This window comes from Pan troglodytes, chromosome X (assembly GCF_028858775.2).
Source record: "Pan troglodytes isolate AG18354 chromosome X, NHGRI_mPanTro3-v2.0_pri, whole genome shotgun sequence".
NCBI lineage: Eukaryota > Metazoa > Chordata > Mammalia > Primates > Hominidae > Pan > Pan troglodytes.
Genome location: NC_072421.2, coordinates 793989 through 818473, shown reverse-complemented (window position 1 = coordinate 818473; position 24485 = coordinate 793989). Strand labels below are relative to the sequence as shown.

The window sequence follows — 24485 nt, the reverse complement described above, 5'->3', positions numbered from 1 at the left end:
CAGCAGTACCTGGTGGTCGACCCCTTCTTCTGGCTGTGTGGTTGCCTGCCCTGCCTCTGCCTCTCAGAATGTGAGTCTTCCGGGCTCCAGGGACAGGGTTGCCTGTGGACGGCACCTGTGCCTCTCCACGTCTGAGCTCTCAGGCGTCTGGGGTGCGCGGCTGCCCTTTTCCCCAGGTCCGTGCCAGGTGCGGTGGGGTCAGTGGTGTGGCGCATGGGAATCGGGAGTGGATCCTCGCTGGGCTCTCAGGCGCCTCGGGCACGTAGCTGCCTTTGTCCCCAGGCCCCTGCTCGGTGTGGTGGGGGCTCAGTGGCGCAGAGCAGCCACCCAGAGTGGGGTCCGTGGCAGCATGGTGTGGCCTCCTGGGTGGAGGTGGCCCCTGCAGTGGAGTACGTGTGTGGTCCCCCGCAGGGATTGCAGTGTGTCCTCTCCCAGCTGGGATCAGGTGGCCTCAGCACCGTCGGCCCTAGAGAGGCCCCGTGTATTGTCCGGGTGAAGAAGGCGTTCGATGCTCCCAGGTTCTAACTGAGCGCTGTCTGTCGACTCTTCAGGTTCAGACGCGGAAAGAAGAGCCTCTGCCCCCGGCTACGAGCCAAAGCATTCCGACCTTCTACTTCCCCAGAGGACGCCCGCAGGACTCCGTCAACGTGGATGCCGTCATCAGCAAGATCGAGAGCACCTTCGCCCGGTTCCCCCACGAGAGGGCCACCATGGACGACATGGGCCTGGTGGCCAAGGTGCGTGTCAAGCGTGGGACGTGGAGCAGCCGAGGTGGTACCGCGGGCATGTGAGGGTGAGGCCGAGCGGCCGAAGCGGGTGCATGTCACACGAGTGTGAATGAGGCCGAGTGGCCGAGGTGAGTGCGTGTCACACGAGCGTGAGGCAGAGCGGCCGAGGCAGGTGGGTGTCACACGAGTGTGAGTGAGGCGGCGTGGCCGAGGAGGGTGCGTGTCACACGTGTGCGGGAGCGGCCCAGGTTTTCTCTGAGGTTATAGTTGTGGTCTGAGGTTTGCTGTCTGGTTGCTGCTGTGTGAATTCTTAAGCATCTGAAACCCGAGTGGGAATTCCGTCTGCATTCTCATCCTGAGGCTGTGAAGAGCGCAGACCCGCCCTGTGCCACCCTCCCCTTCTCTCCCCTCTGGGGCCAGTGGCGCCAGCTCTCGTGGCTCTCGGAGGCCGTTCTGCACCCTCCTGGCCTTGCCCCTTTCTGCCCGAGGAGCGGCCATCCCAGGCTGGGCAGCTGTGGACCCCTGTCTCCCGGCAGCAGCCCCATGGGCCCATTTCTAGACTCACCCTGAGTGCTGCAGCGCGGCGTGCATCATTCGCCGCCTGCTTTCCTTCTCAGCTGCATGCTTTCCAGGCTGACCGCGTGAACGCCCGCAGATGGAGCACGCTCAGTTTAGTGTCTGTGCGTTACCAAGGCAAGGCCTACACCAGATGCGTGTCTGGACCCCTGGTGGGCGGTTGTGTTTCCAGGGACCTGTGCCTGCATCTCCAGCCTCCTGCCCTCCAGGTGGAGTCGCTGGCCAGCGGATGCTCCCACTCCTCCAGGTCAGAGCCCCAGAGCCTCGGTGCACGGTACATGTGAGCCCCTCAGGGTGAGACCCCTGCCCCCCAGCACTCTTGCAGCTGTGAAGGGGGTCCTCGGGAGTGAGCAGGTTTTTGTTTTTTGGGTTTGCTTGTTTGAGACAAAGTCTTGCTCTGTCGCCCAGGCTGGAGTGCAGTGGTGTAATCTCGGCTCACTGCAACCTCCACCTTCTGGGTTCAAGTGATTCTCCTGCCGCAGCCTCCCAAGTAGCTGGGACTATAGGCATGCACCACCATGCCTGGCTAATTTTTATATTTTTAGTAGAGATGGGGTTTCACCATATTGGCCAGGCTGGTCTTGAACTCCTGACTTCAAGTAATCCGCCTGCCTCGGCCTCCCAAAGTGCTGGGATTACAGGCGTGAGCCACTGCACCTGGCCGGTTTTTGTTTTTTTAACTTATTAATACAGTCTATTAAATGAGTTGGTTTGGGGATGTTAAACCAACCTTCCATTCCTGGCATAAATTCCTCATGGTCGCTGTGTCTCATCTTTTTTATATGTTGCTGGATTCCAATAATTTTGCAACTGGATTCACAGAGAAGACAGTGTTTGGTAGTTTTTTTGTGAGTCCTTTGTCTGGTTTTGGTTTTAGGGCAATACGGGTCTGAAAGAACACATTAAGAAGTGTCCCCGCCCTTTTTCTATTAGGGATTGTGTTTTTAAAGTATTTTAAAAAGTTTTGTTTTATAAATATGTAAAAACCTCCATGGTTACAAAGTGAACACTAACAAACCAGACACATTCAGGTAAGTCCAGGTTCTGTCCCTGTCTGTGCTGTTTCTACCTGGAGGTAATAGTTTCCATAGCTTTGGTTTATCCTCTTATTGTTATTTTAGCTTTTAATATGAGCAATTACGTACAAATATGTGTATGAGGATGAACATACATACTTCTTGCAGTTCTTAGAGAAAAATTAGCATGCTGTTGTACACTTGGATATTTGTTTTTGCTAAGTCACTCGGTATTTGTAGAGGTGTCCCTGTCTTGTACGGCAGTGTGGGGCCATGAAAGGACCAGATAAGTGACAACCATGCAAAACCATCTTCCAGTAAAAATTAGGATCATTCTATAATCATTTTTGTTGAAATATTAGAAACTTTCTTACAGTCGGTTGCAAACATGTAGTGAATGAAAAGAACTAATATTTACCTAGTATGCTGTCATTTAAAACACCAGAAACATTAAGAATTGTTTTATCTCTCAGTAAAAACTTGCCAAAAGTAGTTACAGCAGTGCCATCTCCTTGTCCCGTGTGGAGCGAGCACCTGCTCCGTGCCCTGGCAGACTCTCTCGACTTTACACGCCTTGCTCAGCTTCCGTGTTTTATGCTTGGTGCTCTTGAAGTTGTGGGGCATCTCTGAGAGTTCCTTCACTGGGAGGTCTCTTTGCTGGCATTCCGTCTGCTGGGACACCTTCATCCTTTTCAGTACAGCCTCCGTTGTGTGGAGAACTCACCCCCGCGGAGTGCGCCCGGCCCCACCCACAGGGTCTCTGCGAGCCTCCCGGTGGGTCAGTCACCTCTTTTGCAGCTCACGTGCTGCGTCCGCTTGGGTCCTACAAAGCCGCTCGCGCAACGCAGTGAGGTTCCTGCACGGGACCCATGTATTCCCCTCAGTGCTTCCCCGCCACGGCGCCCCACCCCGCCACGCGGTGCTTCCCCGCCAGGGCGCCCTTCCCCACGATGCTTCCCCGCCGCAGCGCCCCTCCCCACGCGGTGCTTCATCCCCACGGTGCTTCCCCTCCACGGCGCCCCCCACAGCACCCCCCCCCCGCAGTGCTTCCCCGCCACGGCGCCCCCCCCCCCACACGGTGCTTCCCCGCCACAGCGCCCCTCCCACGCGGTGCTTCATCCCCACGGTGCTTCCCCTCCACGGCGCCCCCCCCACCCCCCGTGGTGCCGCCCCCCACAGCACCCCCCCCCGCAGTGCTTCCCCGCCACGGCGCCCCCCCCCACACGGTGCTTCCCCGCCACAGCGCCCCTCCCACGCGGTGCTTCACCCCCACAGCGCCCCCCCACACGGTGCTTCCCCGCCACGGCGCCCCCCCCCACCGTGGTGCCGCCCCCACAGCGGCCCCCCCCCCGCCGCGGTGCTTCCCCGCCTCGGCACCTGGTTCTCACGTGCGCGCTTCATGTCGTTTTCCTTCCAGGACTCAGTTCTCGGTGTCACCTCGCTTCCACGCACAGCGGCACTGGCCTTGGTGGCCGTCTAAGGTAGTGAGGCTTTAAGACTTGAAAGAACCTGGTCCGTTGGCTGGATGTCACATTTGGTGGTAAAAAGCAAGTTTTGTCGTTGTCTTCGATGCCCCAGAGAAGCAGGGTGACCTGGGTGTGACCCAGCGGGGCAGGGGAGAGCTCTGAGACTGAAGTTGTGTCGCTTGCAGTGTCTGCACCGCTGGGAGTCCGAGAGACACCTCCACAGGCCCCACTGTGCCTGCACGCACCGACCCGGCCCTGCAGGCGGAGAGCATGGTGCTCGGGCACCCACCGTGACTGTGGGCAGAGGCCAGCAGGGTGTGCACTGTCGCCACTTAATCCACCTGCGCTGTGGCGGCAGAACGCTGTGAGCGTCCAGCGTGTGTGGGGGCCGCAGGCAAACTTCAGCTTCCCCGAAAGGCTGCTGAGTCTGTCTCGGTGGCGCCCAGCTCGCCGCCATGTGCAGATGTCCGTCCACGTCTCCATCGTGTGCCTTTGGGACGGTTTTCTGTGAGCCGGGCCCCCGGCCCAGGGGACGAACGAGTAGGGGTGGCATCATCATCACGCTTCCCTGCGTGAGGCCCGCGCCGTTTCGAGTTCTTCCCGTCGCGTGAGTGACTGAGTGACGGCCTGGAGTCACAGCTCCACACGCGTGTTGTCAGGCGGGTGGACTTTGGCCGGCGGCTGCTTGAGAACTCATGTCTGAGGGGACTTTGAGTTTGATGAGGGGCGTCCCGCCGTGGATCTTAGCCGTGGCCGTGCAGTGAGGTCCGTGTGTGCCTTCTCCTGGCCCGGTTCTTCCTGTCTGTGTGAGTCAGGGCTGATCTCATACATCACTTCCTCCCTTTCATCATTTTCACTCCTCTGTGTTTTCTCTGAAGCCGTTTGAAACAGAGTCATCAGCTCCTTCACCTCCACCAAACTCCACCCCCTCAGCTGCCCCCACAGGAAAACACACTTTTCTCATTGTTAATTTCCTTCAAACGTTGTTGGCTAATTCAAGGTTTTCATTTATGGAGACTATTTTGATGATTTACATTTTTTCTAAAAATTTTTTGCATAACTTAGAAATTTCTTGCTCTAAAGCTTTTCCTTGTCTTGTACGATTTACAAAATCTTGATCGTATCTGCATCATATATAGACACTTTCTTGACAGAATCATTTATTCCTGGTTCCTTTCTTGATCCGTCATGCTACACACTAACGTTTATCTCTTTCAATAAGCACCTGTCAGTGTTACAGATTATTTCAGTTCTTTCCCTCATGAATTTCTACGGTCATCTTTTTTACATACACTTCCTTCTGTCATTTTTTTTAGTTTATTGAATAGTTTTTTGTTTTGTCAGCTGTATTGTCATATAATTACACACCCTAAGATTCACCAATTTTAAGTGTACAATTTGATCCGTTTTGGTAAAGCACACACCTGGGTATCCATCCTCATAGGCAGGACCGGCCGTTTGTCACCTGCCGCGGGTGTCCCGCGTGCCTCCTTTTGCGCCTCCTTTTCCGCCTCATCAGTCCCCTCTTTTCTCCCTGGCCCGGGCCAGCCGCAGATGTGCTTCCGGTCGCTGTAGCTTTGCCTCTCTTAGAATTTCACATGAGGACTCTTGGAGCATTTTGTCTGTGGTTTCTCACTTCTTCCTGGCAGCATCTTTATTTTAAATTTTATTTTGAATGGACAAGTAATATTTGTGTATACAGGGTACAGCAAGATGTTTCGCTATGTGTGTGTTGAGGACTGATTAAGTCCTGTGGTGTGGATAGTGTGGGGCTATAGCTGTGTGGCTGGCCGGGGCATGGTGTCTGTGGGGTTCACTGTGTGTCTGGTGGGGTGTGGATACTGTGGAGCTCGCGTGTGGCTGGCCAGGGCATGGTTACTGTGGGGCTCGCCGTGTGGCTGGCTGGGGCGTGGTGTCTGTGGGGTTCACTGTGTGTCTGGCGGGGTGTGGTTACCATGGGGCTGGCGGGGTGTGCATACTGTGGAGCTCACTCACGTGTGGCTGGCCGGGGCGTGGTTACTGTGGAGCTTGCGTGTGTCTGGCGGGGTGTGGATACTGTGGGGCTCGCTGTGTGTCCCTGGCCGTATGGGCAGTTTCTTTTCTATCACTGAGTAGCTTCTGCTGTGTGTGTGCTCCATCTCTCCCCTGTTCCAGGGTTGATAGACGTCTGGTTGCTTTGGTTTTTGCTTCTTGTGAGTAAAGCTGCTGTGTGTCTGTGCACTGATTTACGCAGACATGCTTGCATTTTCCTGAGGTGATTAATACCGCAGAGGTGAGCTCTGCCTCATCTGGTGGCCACATGTTTAGTTTTGTAAGAAGCTATAAAACTGCTTCCAGGGCCCAGGAGTGGTGGCTCACTCCACTAATCCCAGCACTTCGGGAGGCTGAGGTAGGCAGATCACCTGAGGTCAGGAGTTCGAGGCCAGCCTGGCCAACATGATGAAACCCCATCTCTACTAAAAATACAAAAATTAGCCAGGTATGCTGGCGGGCGCCTGTCATTCCAGCTACTCGGGAGGCTGAGACAGGAAAATCGCTTGAACCCAGGAGGTGGAGGTTGCAGTGAGCCAAGATCGCACCGCTGCACTCCAGCCTGGGCGACTGAGCAAGACTGTGTCTCTAGGCAAAAAAACAAAAAAAACAAAAAAACCTGCTTCCGGGGTGGCCCTGAGTGACGCGTTTCCAGGCAGCAGCGTTGACCCCTGCGGGCACGTGGCCACACGCTTTGCCTTTAGCCGTTCTGCGTGTGTGCAGGCGTCCTGTCCTGGCTGCGCTCCTCATTTCCCTGATGTACGTGTTGACCACCTTACGTGTTTCTTTCTCATCAGTTTGCCTTTTTTTCATTTCGGGGCAGCTGTGTTGAGATATAACTGATGTGGGATGCATGGTGCGTGTGGAAGGTACAGTTCAATGAGCTTTGACGTCCGTACCCACCCATGAAACTATCCACAGCACCAAGACAATAGGCGTCCCTGCATCCTTGCGCTTGAGCGGGCACGTGCGCTGGACTTTTCTCTGCTGCTTTCTGACGCGCACCTGCCCTCATCCCACACTACCTCAGGCCTCCTTTCTGTCAATATGGATTAGCCGGAATTTTCTGGAATTTTATGTAAACAGAATCAGACAGCAGGCACTTTTTTTATTATGGTAAAATTCACATAACAGAATTCACCACCGTAACCATTTGGAGCACAGAACTCGGAGACGTTTGTTGCATATACAGCACGGTGTTCCATGTGCGTGTGTGGAGGGCCGGATCGCGTGGTGTTCCGTGTGCGTGTGCAGTTCCACTTCCGGCTTTCTGGGGAACCTGCACGCTGTCTTCCCGAGTGGCTGCGCCGTTGTTCGTTCCCACCGTGTGAATTTTAGAGCCGGCCCCTCCGTTGCTATGACAGCCTGCTGGGATTGCATCGGCATCCTGTTGACTCTAGATGAACTTGGAAGAATCTCGACCATATTGAGGCTTCCGTCTCATGAACGCGGTCCAGCTCTCCCTTATTTCAGGCATCTTTCACTTCTTTCAGTACGCCTCGTAGTTTGGTCTTGTTCACGGTTCATCACATTGATACCCAAGCATTTCCTGTTTCTGATGACACTGTACGTGGTATTTTTTTACTTTAATATGATTGTCAATTGTGAATGTTGAGAAGCACTGTTAGGTTTTATATGTGGACTTTGCATTTTCTGACCAAGTTTAACTCAGTCATCGGCTCTACCGGCTCAACCTTTAAGTCCGGCAGAGTCTCTAACGCACGGTCAGGTCATCTTCAGGTGAGCACAGTTCAGCCCTTCTCTTCTCGTCTGCATCTGTGTCTCCTCCCTGACTTTCTGTACACAGGCTCGGCCCCCCAGTGCAGTGCTGGAAAGCCGTGGAGAGCACGCCCCTTCCTGCCTCGGGCTCAAGTCGTCCCTGACGCAGCGGCCCTGCCTGGCGTCCTTCATCAGACTCAGGAGGCCCCTTCCCTTTTGGTTTCTTGTTTGCTGGGAGCTCTTGTTTTTTTTTTGAGACAGGTTCTCATTCTGCCCCCGGGCTGGAGTGCAGTGGTATGATCTCAGCTCACTGCAGCCTCGACCTCCTGGGCTCCAGTGATCCACCCACCTCAGCCCTCCCGAGTAGCCGTGACTACTGGCACCACACCTGGCTGATTTTCTCTTTTTTAGTAGAGACAGTGTTCTGCTATGTTGCCCAGGCTGGTCTGGAACTCCTGGGCTGGAAGGGTCCTCTTGCCTCAGCCTCTCAAAGTGCTGGGGTGATGACAGGCATGAGCCACCACGCCTGGCCTCAGTTTACTTTTTAAAATTATAGAAGTGCCTTGAAGTTTGTCTGGGATGCTAGATGTGTATTTCTGCGTGTATTGAGGGGGCAGTGAGGTTTTCCTTTGGTCCTGTAAAACGTGAATGGACCTGACTGACGTCTGAGTGTGAAGGCAGCCCTGGTCCTTGGGTGAGCTCCCGGTCCCTGTTCCACCGCAGCGTGTCACGCTTCTTCTGTGCATCAGCTGTGCATTGCCCGGCCACGCAGGGGTTGCGTCTGCGGTCATGAAGTACTGGTCTTGACCTGACTGACGTCTGAGCGTGAAGGCAGCCCCGGTGTTTGGGTGAGCCCCTGGTCCCTGGGTGAGCCCCCGGTCTCTGGGCGAGCCCCTGGTCTTTGGGTGAGCCCCCGGTCTTTGGTTGAGCCCCTGGTCCCTGGGTGAGCCCCGGTCTTTGGGTGAGCCCCCGGTCTTTGGGTAAGCCCCTGGTGTTTGGGTGAGCCCCCGGTCTTTGGGCGAGCCCCCGGTCTTTGGGCGAGCCCCTGGTCCCTGGGTGAGCCCCGGTCTTTGGGTGAGCCCCCGGTCTTTGGGTGAGCCCCCGGTGTTTGGGTGAGCCCCCGGTCTTTGGGCGAGCCCCTGGTCCCTGGGTGAGCCCCGGTCTTTGGGTGAGCCCCCGGTCCCTGGGTGAGCCCCGGTCTTTGGGTGAGCCCCCGGTCTTTGGGTGAGCCCCCGGTGTTTGGGTGAGCCCCCGGTCTTTGGGCGAGCCCCCGGTCTTTGGGTGACCCCCCGGTCTTTGGGCGAGCCCCTGGTCCCTGGGTGAGCCCCGGTCTTTGGGTGAGCCCCCAGCCCCCAGTCCCTGGTCCACCACATGTTGTCACACTTCTCCTATGTGTTGGGTCCACATTGCCAGGCCTCGCAGGGGTTGCATCTGCGCTCGGAAGGACTGGCTTGCGGTCTCCTTTTCTTGTGATAGCTTGGTCTGGTTTAGCATCGGGGGGATGCTGGCCTTGGAGAGTTGCTTGGAAAATGTCCTTTAGAATTCACTTTTCTGGAGCCATTTGTTTAGAATGGGTGTTATTTTTATTTGAAAGTTTGGTAGAATTCATCAGTGAAGCCATTTGGGACAGAGTTTTCTCTGTGGGAAGGTTTTTAACGACAGCATGAATTGTCTCAATAAACACAGGCTGTCTGTGTCATCTTTTCTCTTTTTTTTTTTTTTTGGAGACAGAGTCTTGCTCTGTCACCCAGGCTGGAGTGCAATGGCACCATCTCACCTCACTGCAACCTCCACCTCCTGGGTTCAAGCAATTCTCCTGCCTCAGCCTCCTGAGTAGCTGGGATGACAGGCATGCGCCACTACGCCCGGCTAATTTGTGTATTTTTAGGAGAGACGGGGTTTCACCATGTTGGCCATGCTGGTCTCGAACTCTTGACCTCAGGTGATCCACCCGCCTTGGTGTCTCAAAGTGCTGGGATGACAGGCGTGAGCCACCGCGCCCGGCCACTGCCACCCACTTTTAGACCATCGGATCTCACAAGAACTCAGGATTACGAGAGCAGCAAGGGGGCTGTCCACCCTCATCACCCAGTCACCCCCCAGCAGAGCCCTGCTCCAACACTCAGGATCACAGTTTCCCGTGAGACTTGGGTGGGGGCTCCGAGCCACAGCCCACCACTGGTTCAATTGACCCTGAGGACTCCTCCGGCTCCGCGACGTCACTCGCTCACGTAGCTCGGCCGCGTTTTCACATCTTTACGTGTCTGCAGCTCGTCCTCTTGTCCCGTCACCCGCCGAGGAACGCGTGCTGAACTTGCCGGCCGTGGTTGTGGCGTGCTCCTTTCTCCTCTCACACCCGTCGGTCGGTGTTGGCGTGCCCTGTGTGACTGTAGACGCTTGGGACTTTGTCTGCCTCGCGAGTCCCCCTCAGCAGCACCATCACGCGGGCCTTGGGGCCGGCGGTGTTTCCTGCTCAGGGAGCTACTCTGAGGTCAGCAGAGCCATAGTGGAATAGGGTTCAGCAGTACACGGGTAGACGATCCACACAGAGCAAGGTGTGTGAGTCCCACACCCGTGGGCTGAGCGAGGGAAGCCAGGTCTAAAAGTCTGCAGATGGCCGGGTCCCGTTGCCGTGTCCTGGAAAAGGTGAACCGGAGCCACGGGGAGGAGGCCTGGGGGCTGTTGCCGTAGCGGGGTGCAGAGGGGCGGAAGGGACTGTCAGGGCTGGCGGCCTCGTTCTCTGTCCTGGCCGTGCAGGTGGGCGTGCCGCTGCGTTGCCGGGCCCCACAAGGAGTCGGTCTTTCTGTGTGTCGATCACGAAAAGACTTTTAAAAGTCAGATCAGGGTATCTGATGTTTTATTCCCTTTCCAATAAGGATTTTGTAACATTCAGGTAAAACTGCTTTCCTTTGTATCTTTTGCATTTTAGAGTTGATTATCTCCATTTACTTTAGGATTATTTTAAATTATGAGCTAATTCATTTGGAGGTAATTTTCGGGTTTGGTGTGGTGGGGGTACTGTGTGCCCGGCACTCTCCCGCTCAGTTCTCATCCCCCAGACGCCGGGGGTGCAGCTGTCTCTGGTTGCAGTGTCATCACTGTAGTCCCAGCACTTTGAGAGGCCAAGGCGGGAGGATGGCTTGCGGCCAAGGGTTCCAGACCAGCCTCGGCAACATAGTGAGACTTCACTGTAGAAATTTAAAAAATTACCCAGGCATGATAGCGCACACCTGTGGTCCCAGCTACTTGGGAGGCTGAGGTGGGAGGATTGCTTGAGCCCGTGAAGTTGAGACTGCACTGAGCTGTGATCACACACTGCACTCCAGCCTGAGCAACAGCAAGACCGCGTCTCGAAAAACAAATAAAATAAACAATGGATCACGCTGTGATCACACACTGCACTCCAGCCTCCAGGTCTGGACACATGAGACGCTATAGCCTGCACGGCTGGATAGATCTGATGCTCCATCCCTGCCACTGGGTCATGACGGTGTGTCTTGCACGCGGTGAGGAGCACAGATGTGAAGGCTCACACATCCCCCCATCCCTGGGTGTTGAGCGCTTGCGGTTTGAAACCTGCACGGCCTGTGAGCCAGAATGGTCTCATGAGGTCAAAAGCGTGGGACTAGCAGCAGTCCGAGGGCCCGGTGCTGCACCCGGCTCGTTCCCTCCCACCGCACCGGGACGCCCTTCCAGGTGGCCAGGGCTGAGCTCCGTCAGGATCCTCATCACGGGAGCCGGCACGTGCCTGTGCGTCCTGCGGGGCCTGGCCCCTCCAGCTGCACATGGCTGCCTTGGAGTCATCCACAGGTGCGCCAGCCGGAGAGCATCCTTTCCCATAGCCGCAGTGCAATCCCCGCTGTGGCGCGCAGCCCCCTCCGCAGTCCCCCACGCCCCCCGTGGTCACTCCCGCCCTGCACCTGTCAGGACGACTCTGCCACAGTTTATTCCTCCAGTCCCCGCTCTGGCGTCCGGCTCCTCTCGCCTGGGGCACCGTGAACCAAGCAGCCGACGTCCCCATCCGTGCAGGCTCTCACGGGCACGGGCCCTCTTCCCACTGGTGTGCTTCTGGGAGGACGGATGCCCTGGCCGGGCCACGGGGCTTTATGCTCAGCCGCCCCGTGGGCCGCTTTCCCGGCAGCCGCGCGGCGTCCCAGTTCCCCCAGCGACGCAGAGGACACCCAGCTGCCTGGCAGCCTCGCGGGACCTGGCGTCTTCAGTCCTTCTTGTCTCAGCCGCGCGTGTCATGTTCTTGTTGCCACCTCTCCGTGCCCCGTGAACCCCGCCCTCGCCAGTGCCAGCACTGGGCGCTTCCCCTTGTCTACGGCCGCCGTGCACCCCTCTCCGGAGGGCAGCGCATGTCCAGACTCGGTCGTGTTCGGGCCTGTTTCTCACTGATGCTTAAAATTCTGCCTCTGAGTCCCTCGTCAGAATCTCGCCTGGCAGAGACATTTCTCCCTCTGTGTCATGTCCTGTCATGGTGTTCACCGTGCCGGTAGCTGACCCTGAGTCCCGTGCTGGGGCGGTGCAGCGGTGCTCTCTTCCTTCAGGGAGTGTACGTGTGGCCCGTGAAAGAAACCTTGGCCGCGGCAGAGCCGGGCAGCGTCCCTCGTTTCCTTCCAGGAGGGCCGCTGTTTGGCCTTTCACCCTTCGGGCTGGGATCCCCTGGTATTCAGTTTGTGTGAAGTGTCTTTGCCTGTGGATATTCCACGGGGCTGTGTCCCGACTCACTTCCTTCCCTTGCTCCCTTAGGCCACCGGTGCCTGATGGAGACTGACTGAGTCTTCATTACTCTGACTTTACAGGAAGGGTTGAAACCGGGCGGTGGGACTTATATCCACCAACTTGGTCCCCCTGTGAGTTCTTTTGTGTTCCCTGGTAAGTTTTCACATAAGCCTGTCCGTGTATACTACTAACCCCAAAACAACAGGCCCTCGGTGCATGTGGATGGGGATTGCCGGACTCTGGGTGGGGATGGCGTGGACTCTGGGTCAACAGAGTCGTCTGGAGGAAATCGCAGTTTGTGAACTCAGCAGTGAGGTCCACCTCACCACATTGAGGTCGTCTTTGATTTCACCCAGCCGTGCCCTGCAGTTTGCTTTGTAGACACTGTGTGTGATTTTGGTTCCATTTTTTCGTAGTTTGATTTTTCATGCTCTTGATAGATGGCATTATTGAAGATTTTATTTTTAGTTGTTTGTTGCCAGTATATTGGAATAATTTATTTTTGCATATAGTCCTTGGATCCAGCAACTTTGCTGAAGATACTTATTAATTCCCGTATTTGGTAAGCGTTTGGATTGTCTACACAGTGTGTTGCTTGTGAATTATGATGGTCCTGCCTCTTCTTACCCGTCGTCGTATCTTTCAGTCTTTCCCTTGCCTGCTGCCCTGGCTCGGCTGTCCAGGCGGCCTTGGTGGTGACACTGTCCTCTTGTTCCCAGCACAGGGAGGAAGTGTTCGTGTGTCATCGCTGTCTGAGCAGCTGGGGTGTTTCGTAGAGGCCCTTTGTCTGAGCATTCAGGCTGCTGTCACGAAACACCATAGCCCGGGCAGCTCGTCACCAGCAAGACATTTACTGTTCACAGGTCTGCAGGCTGGAAGATCTCGGTGTGGCAGAGTGGTGCCTGGTTCATCGACGGCGCCTTCCCGCTGCGTCCTCACGGGGTGGAAGGGGTGAGGGAGAGCTCTCTGGGGTCCCTCAGAAGGGGACTCATCGCATTCATGAGGCCCCACCTCCCAACACCATCGCCTCGGGGGAGAGGATTTCAGCACGTGGATCTTGGGGACCCAGGCATTCAGGCCATAGCACCCTTTATGAGAAGAAGAGTGTCCCTCCTGATTCTGGTTTCCTGGTCTATTATCATTATTAGATATTCTTGTTCTATTATTGCCGAGTTGGACTTGCTACTGTGTGTTCTGTGTGGGATTTCTGCCTCTGCTCTCCAGTGATAACTGGCCTGTGACTTCCTGTGTCCCTGACCGCGTCCAGGCTGTGCCAGCCTCGGAACAGGCACTGGGAAACGCCCCTCATTTTTCTTCTCCAGGGGAACGCATGTGTGATTTCTTCCTTCAATGTTTGGTCGACTCATGGGAGCAGCCTTTGGGGGCTGGAATTTTCTTGGTGGGACAGTTTTAAATTATGGACACAATTTCTTGCAGAAACAGCTCTTTCAGATTTTCTATTGTAGTTTATTTTTTGACTTGTTCATCAGGGAGTCTGTTTCAGCAGTCATCTGACTTATAGGCATAAAGTGATTCATGAGCATCCACTATCTGATGTTTGTAGGATCTGTAGTTACAGCTGACATGGCTAATCTGTGTTTGCTCTTTTTTTTTTTTTTTTTTTTTGAGACAGAGTCTCTCTCTGTCACCCAGGCTGGAGTGCAGTGGTGTGATCTCGGCTCACTGCAACCTCCACCTCCCAGGATCAAGTGATTCTCCTGCCTCAGCCTCCCGAGTAGGTGGGATTACAGGCGCCTGCCACCATGCCAGGCTAATTTTTGTGTTTTTAGTAGAGACGAGGTTTCACCATGTTGGCCAGGCTGGTCTCGAACTCCTGACCTCAGGTGATCCACCCCCCTCAGCCTCCTAAAGTGCTGGGATTACAGGCATGAGCCACCGAGTCCAGCCAGGGTTAAGTAATTTTTAAGAAATCTTTCAAATCATCGAGTTTTGATTTTGTTGATTTTCTGCTACTATTTACTTTGCGTTCCATCTCTGGCATGTATTTGTTCCTTTGGGGTAGAAGTGTAGACGATCGATTTTAAACTTTCCTTCCTCACGCGTGTATTTAAGGCTGTGAACCTGCCATGGGTCGCTGCTGTAGGTGCGTCGCACACATTCCATGAGATGTTTCTGTCGACGTCCGATTCACCGCGTTGCCTGGCTGACGGGGCCATTTATTCCCGTACTTACTGGTTCTTAGTACATGCCGCTTGATTTCCAGACGCTGGGGATGCAGCCGCCTCTGGTTACAGTGCCCACGCGTGGTCTGTGGTCAGGGGAGACTGCGTGCCCGGCACTCCCACGCTCAGCTCTCATGACTGTTTGAAGGCTGAGCAAAAGCCACGTTGAGTTTGCAGACGCCCGGACAGGCCTCACTGAGCGTGCAGTGTCTTTCTGCAGCAGAGGGTGTCTGGGCGGCGTCGGTCAGGCGCGAGGTACGCAGCAGGAGCGCCGGCGTCCAGGCCCCGCTGACTGCCCACTCCTGCCCTCTCTGCCCCAGGCCTGCGGCTGCCCCCTCTACTGGAAGGGGCCGCTCTTCTATGGCGCCGGCGGGGAGCGCACGGGCTCCGTGTCCGTCCACAAGTTCGTCGCCATGTGGAGAAAGTGAGTCCTGGGCTGGGCAGGGGGCTGTGTCGGGAGGGCGGAGGCGTCCCCGGGTCCCTGTGGTGCCAGGACGGGTGCCCCCTGAGGCTGCCGCAGTGAGAGGAGAAACCCTTGTACGGGCACAGGCCTGGCCGTCGTGTGTGGCCACCTGCCACGCACCACGTGGAACACCACACACGTGTTCCACCCTGCGTCTGCGGGGTCGAAAGCCACCCCCCGTGAGGGTGGCGCCCAGTCATCCTGTCCTTCCAGAATCCTCCAGAACTGCCACGACGACGCGGCCAAGTTCGTCCATCTGCTCATGAGCCCCGGCTGCAACTACCTGGTGCAGGAGGACTTTGTCCCCTTCTTGCAGGTGAGAGCCCGCGTCTACACCACAGGCCTTATCCCTCATGGGAGGGCCGGCGTCTACACCACACGCCTCATCCCTCACGGGAGGGTCCGCGTCTACACCGCACACCTCATGGGAGGGCCCGCGTCTACACCACATGCCTCATCACTCACGGGAGGGCCCGCGTCTACACCGCATGCCTCATGGGAGGGCCGGCGTCTACACCACACGCCTCATCCCTCACGGGAGGGCCGGCGTCTACACCACACACCTCATGGGAGGGCCCGCGTCTACACCGCATGCCTCATGGGAGGGCCCGCATCTACACCACACGCCTCATCCCTCACGGGAGGGTCCGCGTCTACACCACATGCCTCATCCCTCACGGGAGGGCCGGCGTCTACACCGCACACCTCACGGGAGGGCCCGCGTCTACACCACATGCCTCATCACTCACGGGAGGGCCGGCGTCTACACCACATGCCTCATCCCTCATGGGAACGTCCGCGTCTACACCACACACCTCATCGCTCACGGGAGGGCCCACGTCTACACCACATGCCTCATCCCTCACGGGAGGGCCGGCGTCTACACTGCACACCTCACGGGAGGGCCGGCGTCTACACCACACACCTCACCGCTCACGGGAGGGCCGGCGTCTACACCACACACCTCATCGCTCACGGGAGGGCTGGCGTCTACACCACATGCCTCATCCCTCACGGGAGGGCCGGCGTCTACACCGCACACCTCACGGGAGGGCCGGTGTCTACACCACATGCCTCATCCCTCACGGGAGGGCCGGCGTCTACACCACATGCCTCATCCCTCACGGGAGGGCCAGCGTCTACACCACATGCCTTATCCCTCACGGGAGGGCCCGCATCTACACGGCACGCCTCACGGGAGGGCCCGCATCTACACCACATGCCTCATCCCTCACGGGAGGGCCGGCGTCTACACCACATGCCTCATCCCTCACGGGAGGGCCGGCGTCTACACCGCACGCCTCATCCCTCATGGGAACGTCCGCGTCTACACCACACACCTCATCGCTCACGGGAGGGCCGGCGTCTACACCACATGCCTCATCCCTCACGGGAGGGCCCGCGTCTACACCGCACGCCTCACGGGAGGGCCGGCGTCTACACCATATGCCTCATCACTCACGGGAGGGCCCGCGTCTACACCATATGCCTTATCCCTCACGGGAGGGCCCGCATCTACACCACACACCTCATGGGAGGGCCCGCGTCTACACCGCACACCTCATCGCTCACGGGAGGGTCCGCGTCTGCAGCGTCCACACTGCACACCTCACGGGAGGGCCGGTGTCTACACCACGCGCCTCCTGTCTTCCCACCCGCAGGACGTGGTGAACACGCACCCGGGGCTGTCGTTCCTGAAGGAGGCGTCCGAGTTCCACTCGCGCTACATCACCACGGTGGGTCCCCAGCGGAGGGGCCGTCGGTTCCAGCGCGGGGCGCGGGTGTTTCTGCAGCGGCCGCCGCGGGGCTTCTGCGGACGGGGCGGGTGGGGCCCGGGGGTCCTGAGCTTCCGGAGGAGGCGGCCGCGCTCTGGGAGAGTCTCCACCCGCCCGGTAGCCCGGTGTTGGGGGGACTCTGGTTTTCCGGGGTGGCCGCGCCCCCTTCCCACCTGTCCTGGGCCCGTGTAGCTCCGGGGCGTCCCGGCCAGACCCTCCCCGCTTTCCGCGGCCTGGGGCGGCGCCTCCCGCAGGGCCCTTCCCGCTGCCCCCGCCTGTGCCCTGGCGGGCCCCGTGCGGCTGAGACCAAGGGCGCGCCCCTCTCCCGGCTCCCGGTCTCCGTGCGGGGCGAGGCTCCTGGGGGTCTGCACACCCACCGCACTGACGGCGCCCCCGCAGGTCATCCAGCGGATCTTCTACGCCGTGAACCGGTCCTGGTCCGGCAGGATCACCTGCGCCGAGCTGCGGAAGAGCTCCTTCCTGCAGGTGCGGAGCGGCCCCCTGCCCCCTGCCCCCTGCCCCCTGCCTTGTCCCTACCCTTCCTACCTCCACTCCCTTCCCTTCCCCCTCCCTCCTTCCCCCTCCCTCCTCCCCCCTCCCTCCTCCCCCTCCCTCCTCCCCCCTCCCTCCTCCCCTCCCTCCCCCTCTCCCACCCCCACCCCCACCCCCACCTCCACCGCGCTCCCAGCCCACCCCCAGGCCTGTGAGCACTGGAACCCCGCCGCCTGCGGTTGGGGGTCCACGGTTGATCTAGGAGGCGGGTGGGGCCGTACTGGGCACCACCCTGAGGGGGAGCCGAGCCCTGACTCCCCCAGAGCTGCCCCCCACCCCCACACCCGTTTAGGGAGCCGCCCCCATGCTGGAGCTCCCCCCACCGCAGAGTTGCCCCCACTCGGAGCGCCCCCTTGCCCCAGCTGCCCAGTCCCCCCCACCCACGGAGCCGCCCCGACCCTCCCAGCCTTCCCTGCCCCGCCCGCAGCCAGGCGGACTTGGGGCGTCCCCGCAGAGGCCCCGCGCTCAGGCCGCCTGGGTCCCTTGGCAGAATGTGGCGCTGCTGGAGGAGGAGGAGGACATCAACCAGCTGACCGAATTCTTCTCGTACGAGCATTTCTACGTCATCTACTGCAAGTTCTGGGAGCTGGACACGGACCACGACCTGCTCATCGACGCGGACGACCTGGCGCGGCACAATGACCACGGTGCGCGGGGGCACAGGGGCGGGCGGGCCGCGCGGACACCGAGCACACCCTTCTCTCAAGGCCTGCGGGTCTGCAGCTGCCTCTCCTCCCGCACTCCCCGCTCTGTGTCTGCAGCTGCCTCTCCTTCCCCACTCGCTGCCCGGTATCTGGGTCCCCGCGTACGCCTCTGCCCGAGGCCTCTGCCTGCCGGCGTCTACAGGGTCAGTGTGGGCCGCTGGTCCTGAAGCTCCTGGCCCGAGGGCCAGCAGCGCTGTGGGGCTTCCTTGTTAACACCCGAGCAAGGGCGGGCAGACCACACGCCTTCCCTCAGGAGCTCCAGGTTGCAGCCCCCAAGGCCTGGAGCAGTTTCCATCCAATCCCGGACTAGGTGGCGCCCCAGGCTTAGCGGTCGTTCAAATATTTCCGCGGGAGCCGGTGCCGCCCAGGTGTCCTCAAAGCAGCCACCGCCTCCCGGCCCCTCTAAGAGTCATCCACACTTGCAGGAACTCAAAGCGGCCTGTGGCCTGTAGGGCTTGAGTTTTCTAAAGGATTCTTTTAAGTGTGCTTTTTACCCCAAAAAACCATATGACCAAGACTGTTACCGAATTGCGGTGGCATCTGTTGTGTGTGGTCGACTCATATACGCCTGGTTCCCTGAACGTGAGCGGCACCCGTCTGCGTCTCCCGGGGCTGGTCCTGGGTCGCGTGGCCGCAGTAGATCCCTGCGTCGGACGCGCACCTGAGCAGACGTAGCATTCCCTGGATTTGTCCTGCGCTCAGTTCAGGGAGCCACCTGCGCCCTGGGCCCCTAACTAGCCACGAGGAGAGCACAGCTCCACAGCGCCGGCCCGTGTGGCCTGAGCCAGCACCTGCACAGCTGGGAATCGGCCCAGAACCAGGCGCTCACTGTCCCTGTGAACCCCCGGCCCGGCCCGGCCCCAGCTTTCCGCGTTCCTCTGGAGCCCACTCTCGGTCCCAGGGCAGGATGCCGTGTGCGGCCGGGCTGCGCTGTTTCTCACGCACTGCGGCCTGAAGCGGGGGGCGGCACCTTGGCTCGTGCGTCCCAGGGACACCGGTGACCGCAGGGATGGCCGCCCAGGCTGCGGGACCTTCTTGTGGCGGCCCGAGCTGACGGCGACGGTGCTTTCACTCCTGCCTCTCATTGGTGAGGTCTCCCTCCCGCCTCCCGTTGCTGAGGTCTCCCTCCCTCCTCCCGTTGCTGAGGTCTCCCTCCCTCCTCCCGTTGCTGAGCTCTCACTCCCGCCTCCGGTTGCTGAGCTCTCACTCCCGCCTCCCGTTGCTGAGGTCTCCCTCCCGCCTCCCGTTGCTGAGGTCTCACTCCCGCCTCCCGTTGCTGAGGTCTCACTCCCGCCTCCCGTTGCTGAGGTCTCCCTCTCGCCTCTCCTTGGTGAGGTCTCCCTCCCGCCTCCCGTTGCTGAGGTCTCCCTCCCTCCTCCCGTTGCTGAGGTCTCACTCCCGCCTCTCCTTGGTGAGGTCTCCCTCCCTCCTCCCGTTGCTGAGGTCTCCCTCCCTCCTCCCGTTGCTGAGCTCTCACTCCCGCCTCCGGTTGCTGAGCTCTCCCTCCCGCCTCCCGTTGCTGAGGTCTCACTCCCGCCTCCCGTTGCTGAGGTCTCACTCCCGCCTCTCCTTGGTGAGGTCTCCCTCCCTCCTCCCGTTGCTGAGGTCTCCCTCCCTCCTCCCGTTGCTGAGCTCTCACTCCCGCCTCCCGTTGCTGAGGTCTCACTCCCGCCTCCCGTTGCTGAGGTCTCCCTCCCGCCTCCCGTTGGCGAGGTCTCACTCCCGCCTCTCCTTGGTGAGGTCTCCCTCCCGCCCCGTTGCTGAGGTCTCACTCCCGCCTCCCCTTGGTGAGGTCTCCCTCCCGCCTCCCGTTGCTGAGGTCTCACTCCCGCCTCTCCTTGGTGAGGTCTCCCTCCCGCCTCCCGTTGCTGAGGTCTCACTCCCGCCTCCCGTTGCTGAGGTCTCCCTCCCTCCTCCCGTTGCTGAGGTCTCCCTCCCGCCTCCCGTTGCTGAGGTCTCACTCCCGCCTCTCCTTGGTGAGGTCTCACTCCCGCCTCTCCTTGGTGAGGTCTCACTCCCGCCTCCCGTTGCTGAGGTCTCACTCCCGCCTCCCGTTGCTGAGGTCTCCCTCCCGCCTCCCGTTGCTGAGGTCTCACTCCCGCCTCCCGTTGGTGAGGTCTCCCTCCCGCCTCCCGTTGCTGAGGTCTCACTCCCGCCTCCCGTTGCTGAGGTCTCACTCCCGCCTCTCCTTGGTGAGGTCTCCCTCCCGCCTCCCGTTGGTGAGGTCTCACTCCCGCCTCCCGTTGCTGAGGTCTCACTCCCGCCTCTCCTTGGTGAGGTCTTCCTCCCGCCTCTCCTTGGTGAGGTCTCACTCCCGCCTCCCGTTGCTGAGGTCTCACTCCCGCCCCGTTGGTGAGGTTCCACTCCCACCTCCTGTTGGTGAGGTCTCCCTCCCGCCTCTCCTTGGTGAGGTCTCCCTCCCGCCTCCCGTTGGTGGGGTCTCACTCCCGCCTCCCGTTGCTGAGGTCTCACTCCCGCCTCCCGTTGCTGAGGTCTCACTCCCGCGTCCCGTTGCTGAGGTCTCACTCCCGCCTCCCGTTGCTGAGGTCTCACTCCCGCCTCCCGTTGCTGAGGTCTCACTCCCGCCTCTCCTTGGTGAGGTCTCACTCCCGCCTCCCGTTGGTGAGGTCTCCCTCCCGCCTCCCGTTGCTGAGGTCTCACTCCCGCCTCCCGTTGGTGAGGTCTCACTCCCGCCTCCCGTTGGTGAGGTCTCCCTCCCGCCTCCCGTTGGTGAGGTCTCCCTCCCGCCTCTCCTTGCTGAGGTCTCCCTCCCGCCTCCCGTTGCTGAGGTCTCACTCCCGCCTCCCGTTGCTGAGGTCTCACTCCCGCCTCCCGTTGCTGAGCTCTCCCTCCCGCCTCCCGTTGCTGAGGTCTCACTCCCGCCTCCCGTTGGTGAGGTCTCACTCCCGCCTCCCGTTGCTGAGGTCTCACTCCCGCCTCCCGTTGCTGAGGTCTCACTCCCGCCTCCCGTTGCTGAGGTCTCACTCCCGCCTCTCCTTGGTGAGGTCTCACTCCCGCCTCCCGTTGGTGAGGTCTCCCTCCCGCCTCCCGTTGGCGAGGTCTCACTCCCGCCTCTCCTTGGTGAGGTCTCCCTCCCGCCCCGTTGCTGAGGTCTCACTCCCTCCTCCCGTTGCTGAGGTCTCCCTCCCGCCTCCCGTTGCTGAGGTCTCACTCCCGCCTCCCGTTGCTGAGGTCTCCCTCCCGCCTCCCGTTGCTGAGCTCTCACTCCCGCCTCCGGTTGCTGAGCTCTCCCTCCCGCCTCCCGTTGCTGAGGTCTCCCTCCCGCCTCCCGTTGCTGAGGTCTCACTCCCGCCTCCCGTTGCTGAGGTCTCCCTCCCGCCTCCCGTTGCTGAGGTCTCACTCCCGCCTCCCGTTGCTGAGGTCTCCCTCTCGCCTCTCCTTGGTGAGGTCTCCCTCCCGCCTCCCGTTGCTGAGGTCTCCCTCCCTCCTCCCGTTGCTGAGGTCTCCCTCCCTCCTCCCGTTGCTGAGCTCTCACTCCCGCCTCCGGTTGCTGAGCTCTCCCTCCCGCCTCCCGTTGCTGAGGTCTCCCTCCCGCCTCCCGTTGCTGAGGTCTCACTCCCGCCTCCCGTTGCTGAGGTCTCACTCCCGCCTCTCCTTGGTGAGGTCTCACTCCCTCCTCCCGTTGCTGAGGTCTCCCTCCCTCCTCCCGTTGCTGAGCTCTCACTCCCGCCTCCCGTTGCTGAGGTCTCACTCCCGCCTCCCGTTGCTGAGGTCTCACTCCCGCCTCTCCTTGGTGAGGTCTCCCTCCCTCCTCCCGTTGCTGAGGTCTCCCTCCCTCCTCCCGTTGCTGAGGTCTCACTCCCGCCTCCCGTTGCTGAGCTCTCCCTCCCGCCTCCCGTTGCTGAGGTCTTCCTCCCGCCTCCCGTTGCTGAGGTCTCACTCCCGCCTCCCGTTGCTGAGGTCTCACTCCCGCCTCTCCTTGGTGAGGTCTCACTCCCTCCTCCCGTTGCTGAGGTCTCCCTCCCTCCTCCCGTTGCTGAGCTCTCACTCCCGCCTCCCGTTGCTGAGGTCTCACTCCCGCCTCCCGTTGCTGAGGTCTCACTCCCGCCTCTCCTTGGTGAGGTCTCCCTCCCGCCTCCCGTTGCTGAGGTCTCCCTCCCTCCTCCCGTTGCTGAGGTCTCCCTCCCTCCTCCCGTTGCTGAGCTCTCACTCCCGCCTCCGGTTGCTGAGCTCTCACTCCCGCCTCCCGTTGCTGAGGTCTCACTCCCGCCTCCCGTTGCTGAGGTCTCCCTCCCTCCTCCCGTTGCTGAGGTCTCACTCCCGCCTCTCCTTGGTGAGGTCTCCCTCCCTCCTCCCGTTGCTGAGGTCTCCCTCCCTCCTCCCGTTGCTGAGCTCTCACTCCCGCCTCCCGTTGCTGAGCTCTCACTCCCGCCTCCGGTTGCTGAGCTCTCCCTCCCGCCTCCCGTTGCTGAGGTCTCACTCCCGCCTCCCGTTGCTGAGGTCTCCCTCCCGCCTCTCCTTGCTGAGGTCTCACTCCCGCCTCCCGTTGGTGAGGTCTCCCTCCCGCCTCCCGTTGGTGAGGTCTCACTCCCTCCTCCCGTTGCTGAGGTCTCCCTCCCGCCTCCCGTTGCTGAGGTCTCACTCCCGCCTCCCGTTGCTGAGCTCTCCCTCCCGCCTCCCGTTGCTGAGGTCTCCCTCCCGCCTCCCGTTGCTGAGGTCTCCCTCCCGCCTCCCGTTGCTGAGGTCTCACTCCCGCCTCCCGTTGCTGAGGTCTCACTCCCGCCTCTCCTTGGTGAGGTCTCACTCCCTCCTCCCGTTGCTGAGGTCTCACTCCCGCCTCCCGTTGCTGAGGTCTCACTCCCGCCTCTCCTTGGTGAGGTCTCACTCCCGCCTCCCGTTGCTGAGGTCTCACTCCCGCCTCCCGTTGGTGAGGTCTCACTCCCGCCTCCCGTTGGTGAGGTCTCCCTCCCGCCTCCCGTTGGTGAGGTCTCCCTCCCTCCTCCCGTTGCTGAGGTCTCCCTCCCTCCTCCCGTTGCTGAGCTCTCACTCCCGCCTCCCGTTGCTGAGGTCTCACTCCCGCCTCCCGTTGCTGAGGTCTCCCTCCCGCCTCCCGTTGCTGAGGTCTCACTCCCGCCTCCCGTTGCTGAGGTCTCACTCCCGCCTCCCGTTGCTGAGGTCTCACTCCCGCCTCCCGTTGCTGAGGTCTCCCTCCCGCCTCCCGTTGCTGAGGTCTCACTCCCGCCTCCCGTTGCTGAGGTCTCACTCCCGCCTCTCCTTGGTGAGGTCTCCCTCCCGCCTCCCGTTGCTGAGGTCTCACTCCCGCCTCTCCTTGGTGAGGTCTCCCTCCCGCCTCCCGTTGGTGAGGTCTCCCTCCCGCCTCCCGTTGGCGAGGTCTCACTCCCGCCTCTCCTTGGTGAGGTCTCCCTCCCGCCCCGTTGCTGAGGTCTCACTCCCTCCTCCCGTTGCTGAGGTCTCCCTCCCGCCTCCCGTTGCTGAGGTCTCACTCCCGCCTCCCGTTGCTGAGGTCTCCCTCCCTCCTCCCGTTGCTGAGGTCTCACTCCCGCCTCCCGTTGCTGAGGTCTCACTCCCGCTTCTCCTTGGTGAGGTCTCACTCCCGCCTCTCCTTGGTGAGGTCTCACTCCCGCCTCCCGTTGCTGAGGTCTCACTCCCGCCTCCCGTTGCTGAGGTCTCCCTCCCTCCTCCCGTTGCTGAGGTCTCACTCCCGCCTCCCGTTGCTGAGGTCTCACTCCCGCCTCTCCTTGCTGAGGTCTCACTCCCGCCTCCCGTTGCTGAGGTCTCACTCCCGCCTCCCGTTGCTGAGGTCTCCCTCCCGCCTCCCGTTGCTGAGGTCTCCCTCCCGCCTCCCGTTGGTGAGGTCTCACTCCCGCCTCCCGTTGCTGAGGTCTCACTCCCGCCTCTCCTTGGTGAGGTCTCCCTCCCGCCTCCCGTTGGTGAGGTCTCCCTCCCGCCTCCCGTTGGTGAGGTCTCCCTCCCGCCTCCCGTTGGTGAGGTCTCCCTCCCGCCTCCCGTTGGTGAGGTCTCCCTCCCGCCTCCCGTTGGTGAGGTCTCCCTCCCGCCTCCCGTTGGTGAGGTCTCCCTCCCGCCTCCCGTTGGTGAGGTCTCCCTCCCGCCTCCCGTTGGTGAGGTCTCACTCCCGCCTCCCGTTGGTGAGGTCTCACTCCCGCCTCCCGTTGGTGAGGTCTCACTCCCGCCTCCCGTTGGTGAGGTCTCACTCCCGCCTCCCGTTGGTGAGGTCTCACTCCCGCCTCCCGTTGGTGAGGTCTCCCTCCCGCCTCTCCTTGGTGAGGTCTCCCTCCCGCCTCCCGTTGCTGAGGTCTCACTCCCGCCTCCCGTTGCTGAGGTCTCACTCCCGCCTCTCCTTGCTGAGGTCTCACTCCCGCCTCCCGTTGGTGAGGTCTCACTCCCGCCTCCCGTTGGTGAGGTCTCCCTCCCGCCTCCCGTTGCTGAGGTCTCCCTCCCGCCTCCCGTTGCTGAGGTCTCACTCCCGCCTCCCGTTGCTGAGGTCTCACTCCCGCCTCCCGTTGCTGAGGTCTCACTCCCGCCTCTCCTTGCTGAGGTCTCCCTC

The 24485-nt window shown here is 60.3% G+C and overlaps 1 protein-coding gene across 4 annotated transcripts in view; it reads left to right on the top strand.

The window, feature by feature from the left end:
- Positions 1-24485, top strand: part of LOC112207609 (serine/threonine-protein phosphatase 2A regulatory subunit B'' subunit beta) — a 65750-nt gene that overhangs the window by 28010 nt on the left and 13255 nt on the right. For all 4 annotated transcript variants that reach the window (XM_054677035.2, XM_054677036.2, XM_054677037.2 and 1 more), the window contains exons 2-7: positions 552-737; positions 14765-14868; positions 15121-15223; positions 16569-16643; positions 17082-17168; positions 17725-17881. In XM_054677035.2, the coding sequence (XP_054533010.1) occupies positions 552-737; positions 14765-14868; positions 15121-15223; positions 16569-16643; positions 17082-17168; positions 17725-17881 (712 nt within the window). The remainder of the gene's footprint in view (positions 1-551; positions 738-14764; positions 14869-15120; positions 15224-16568; positions 16644-17081; positions 17169-17724; positions 17882-24485) is intronic.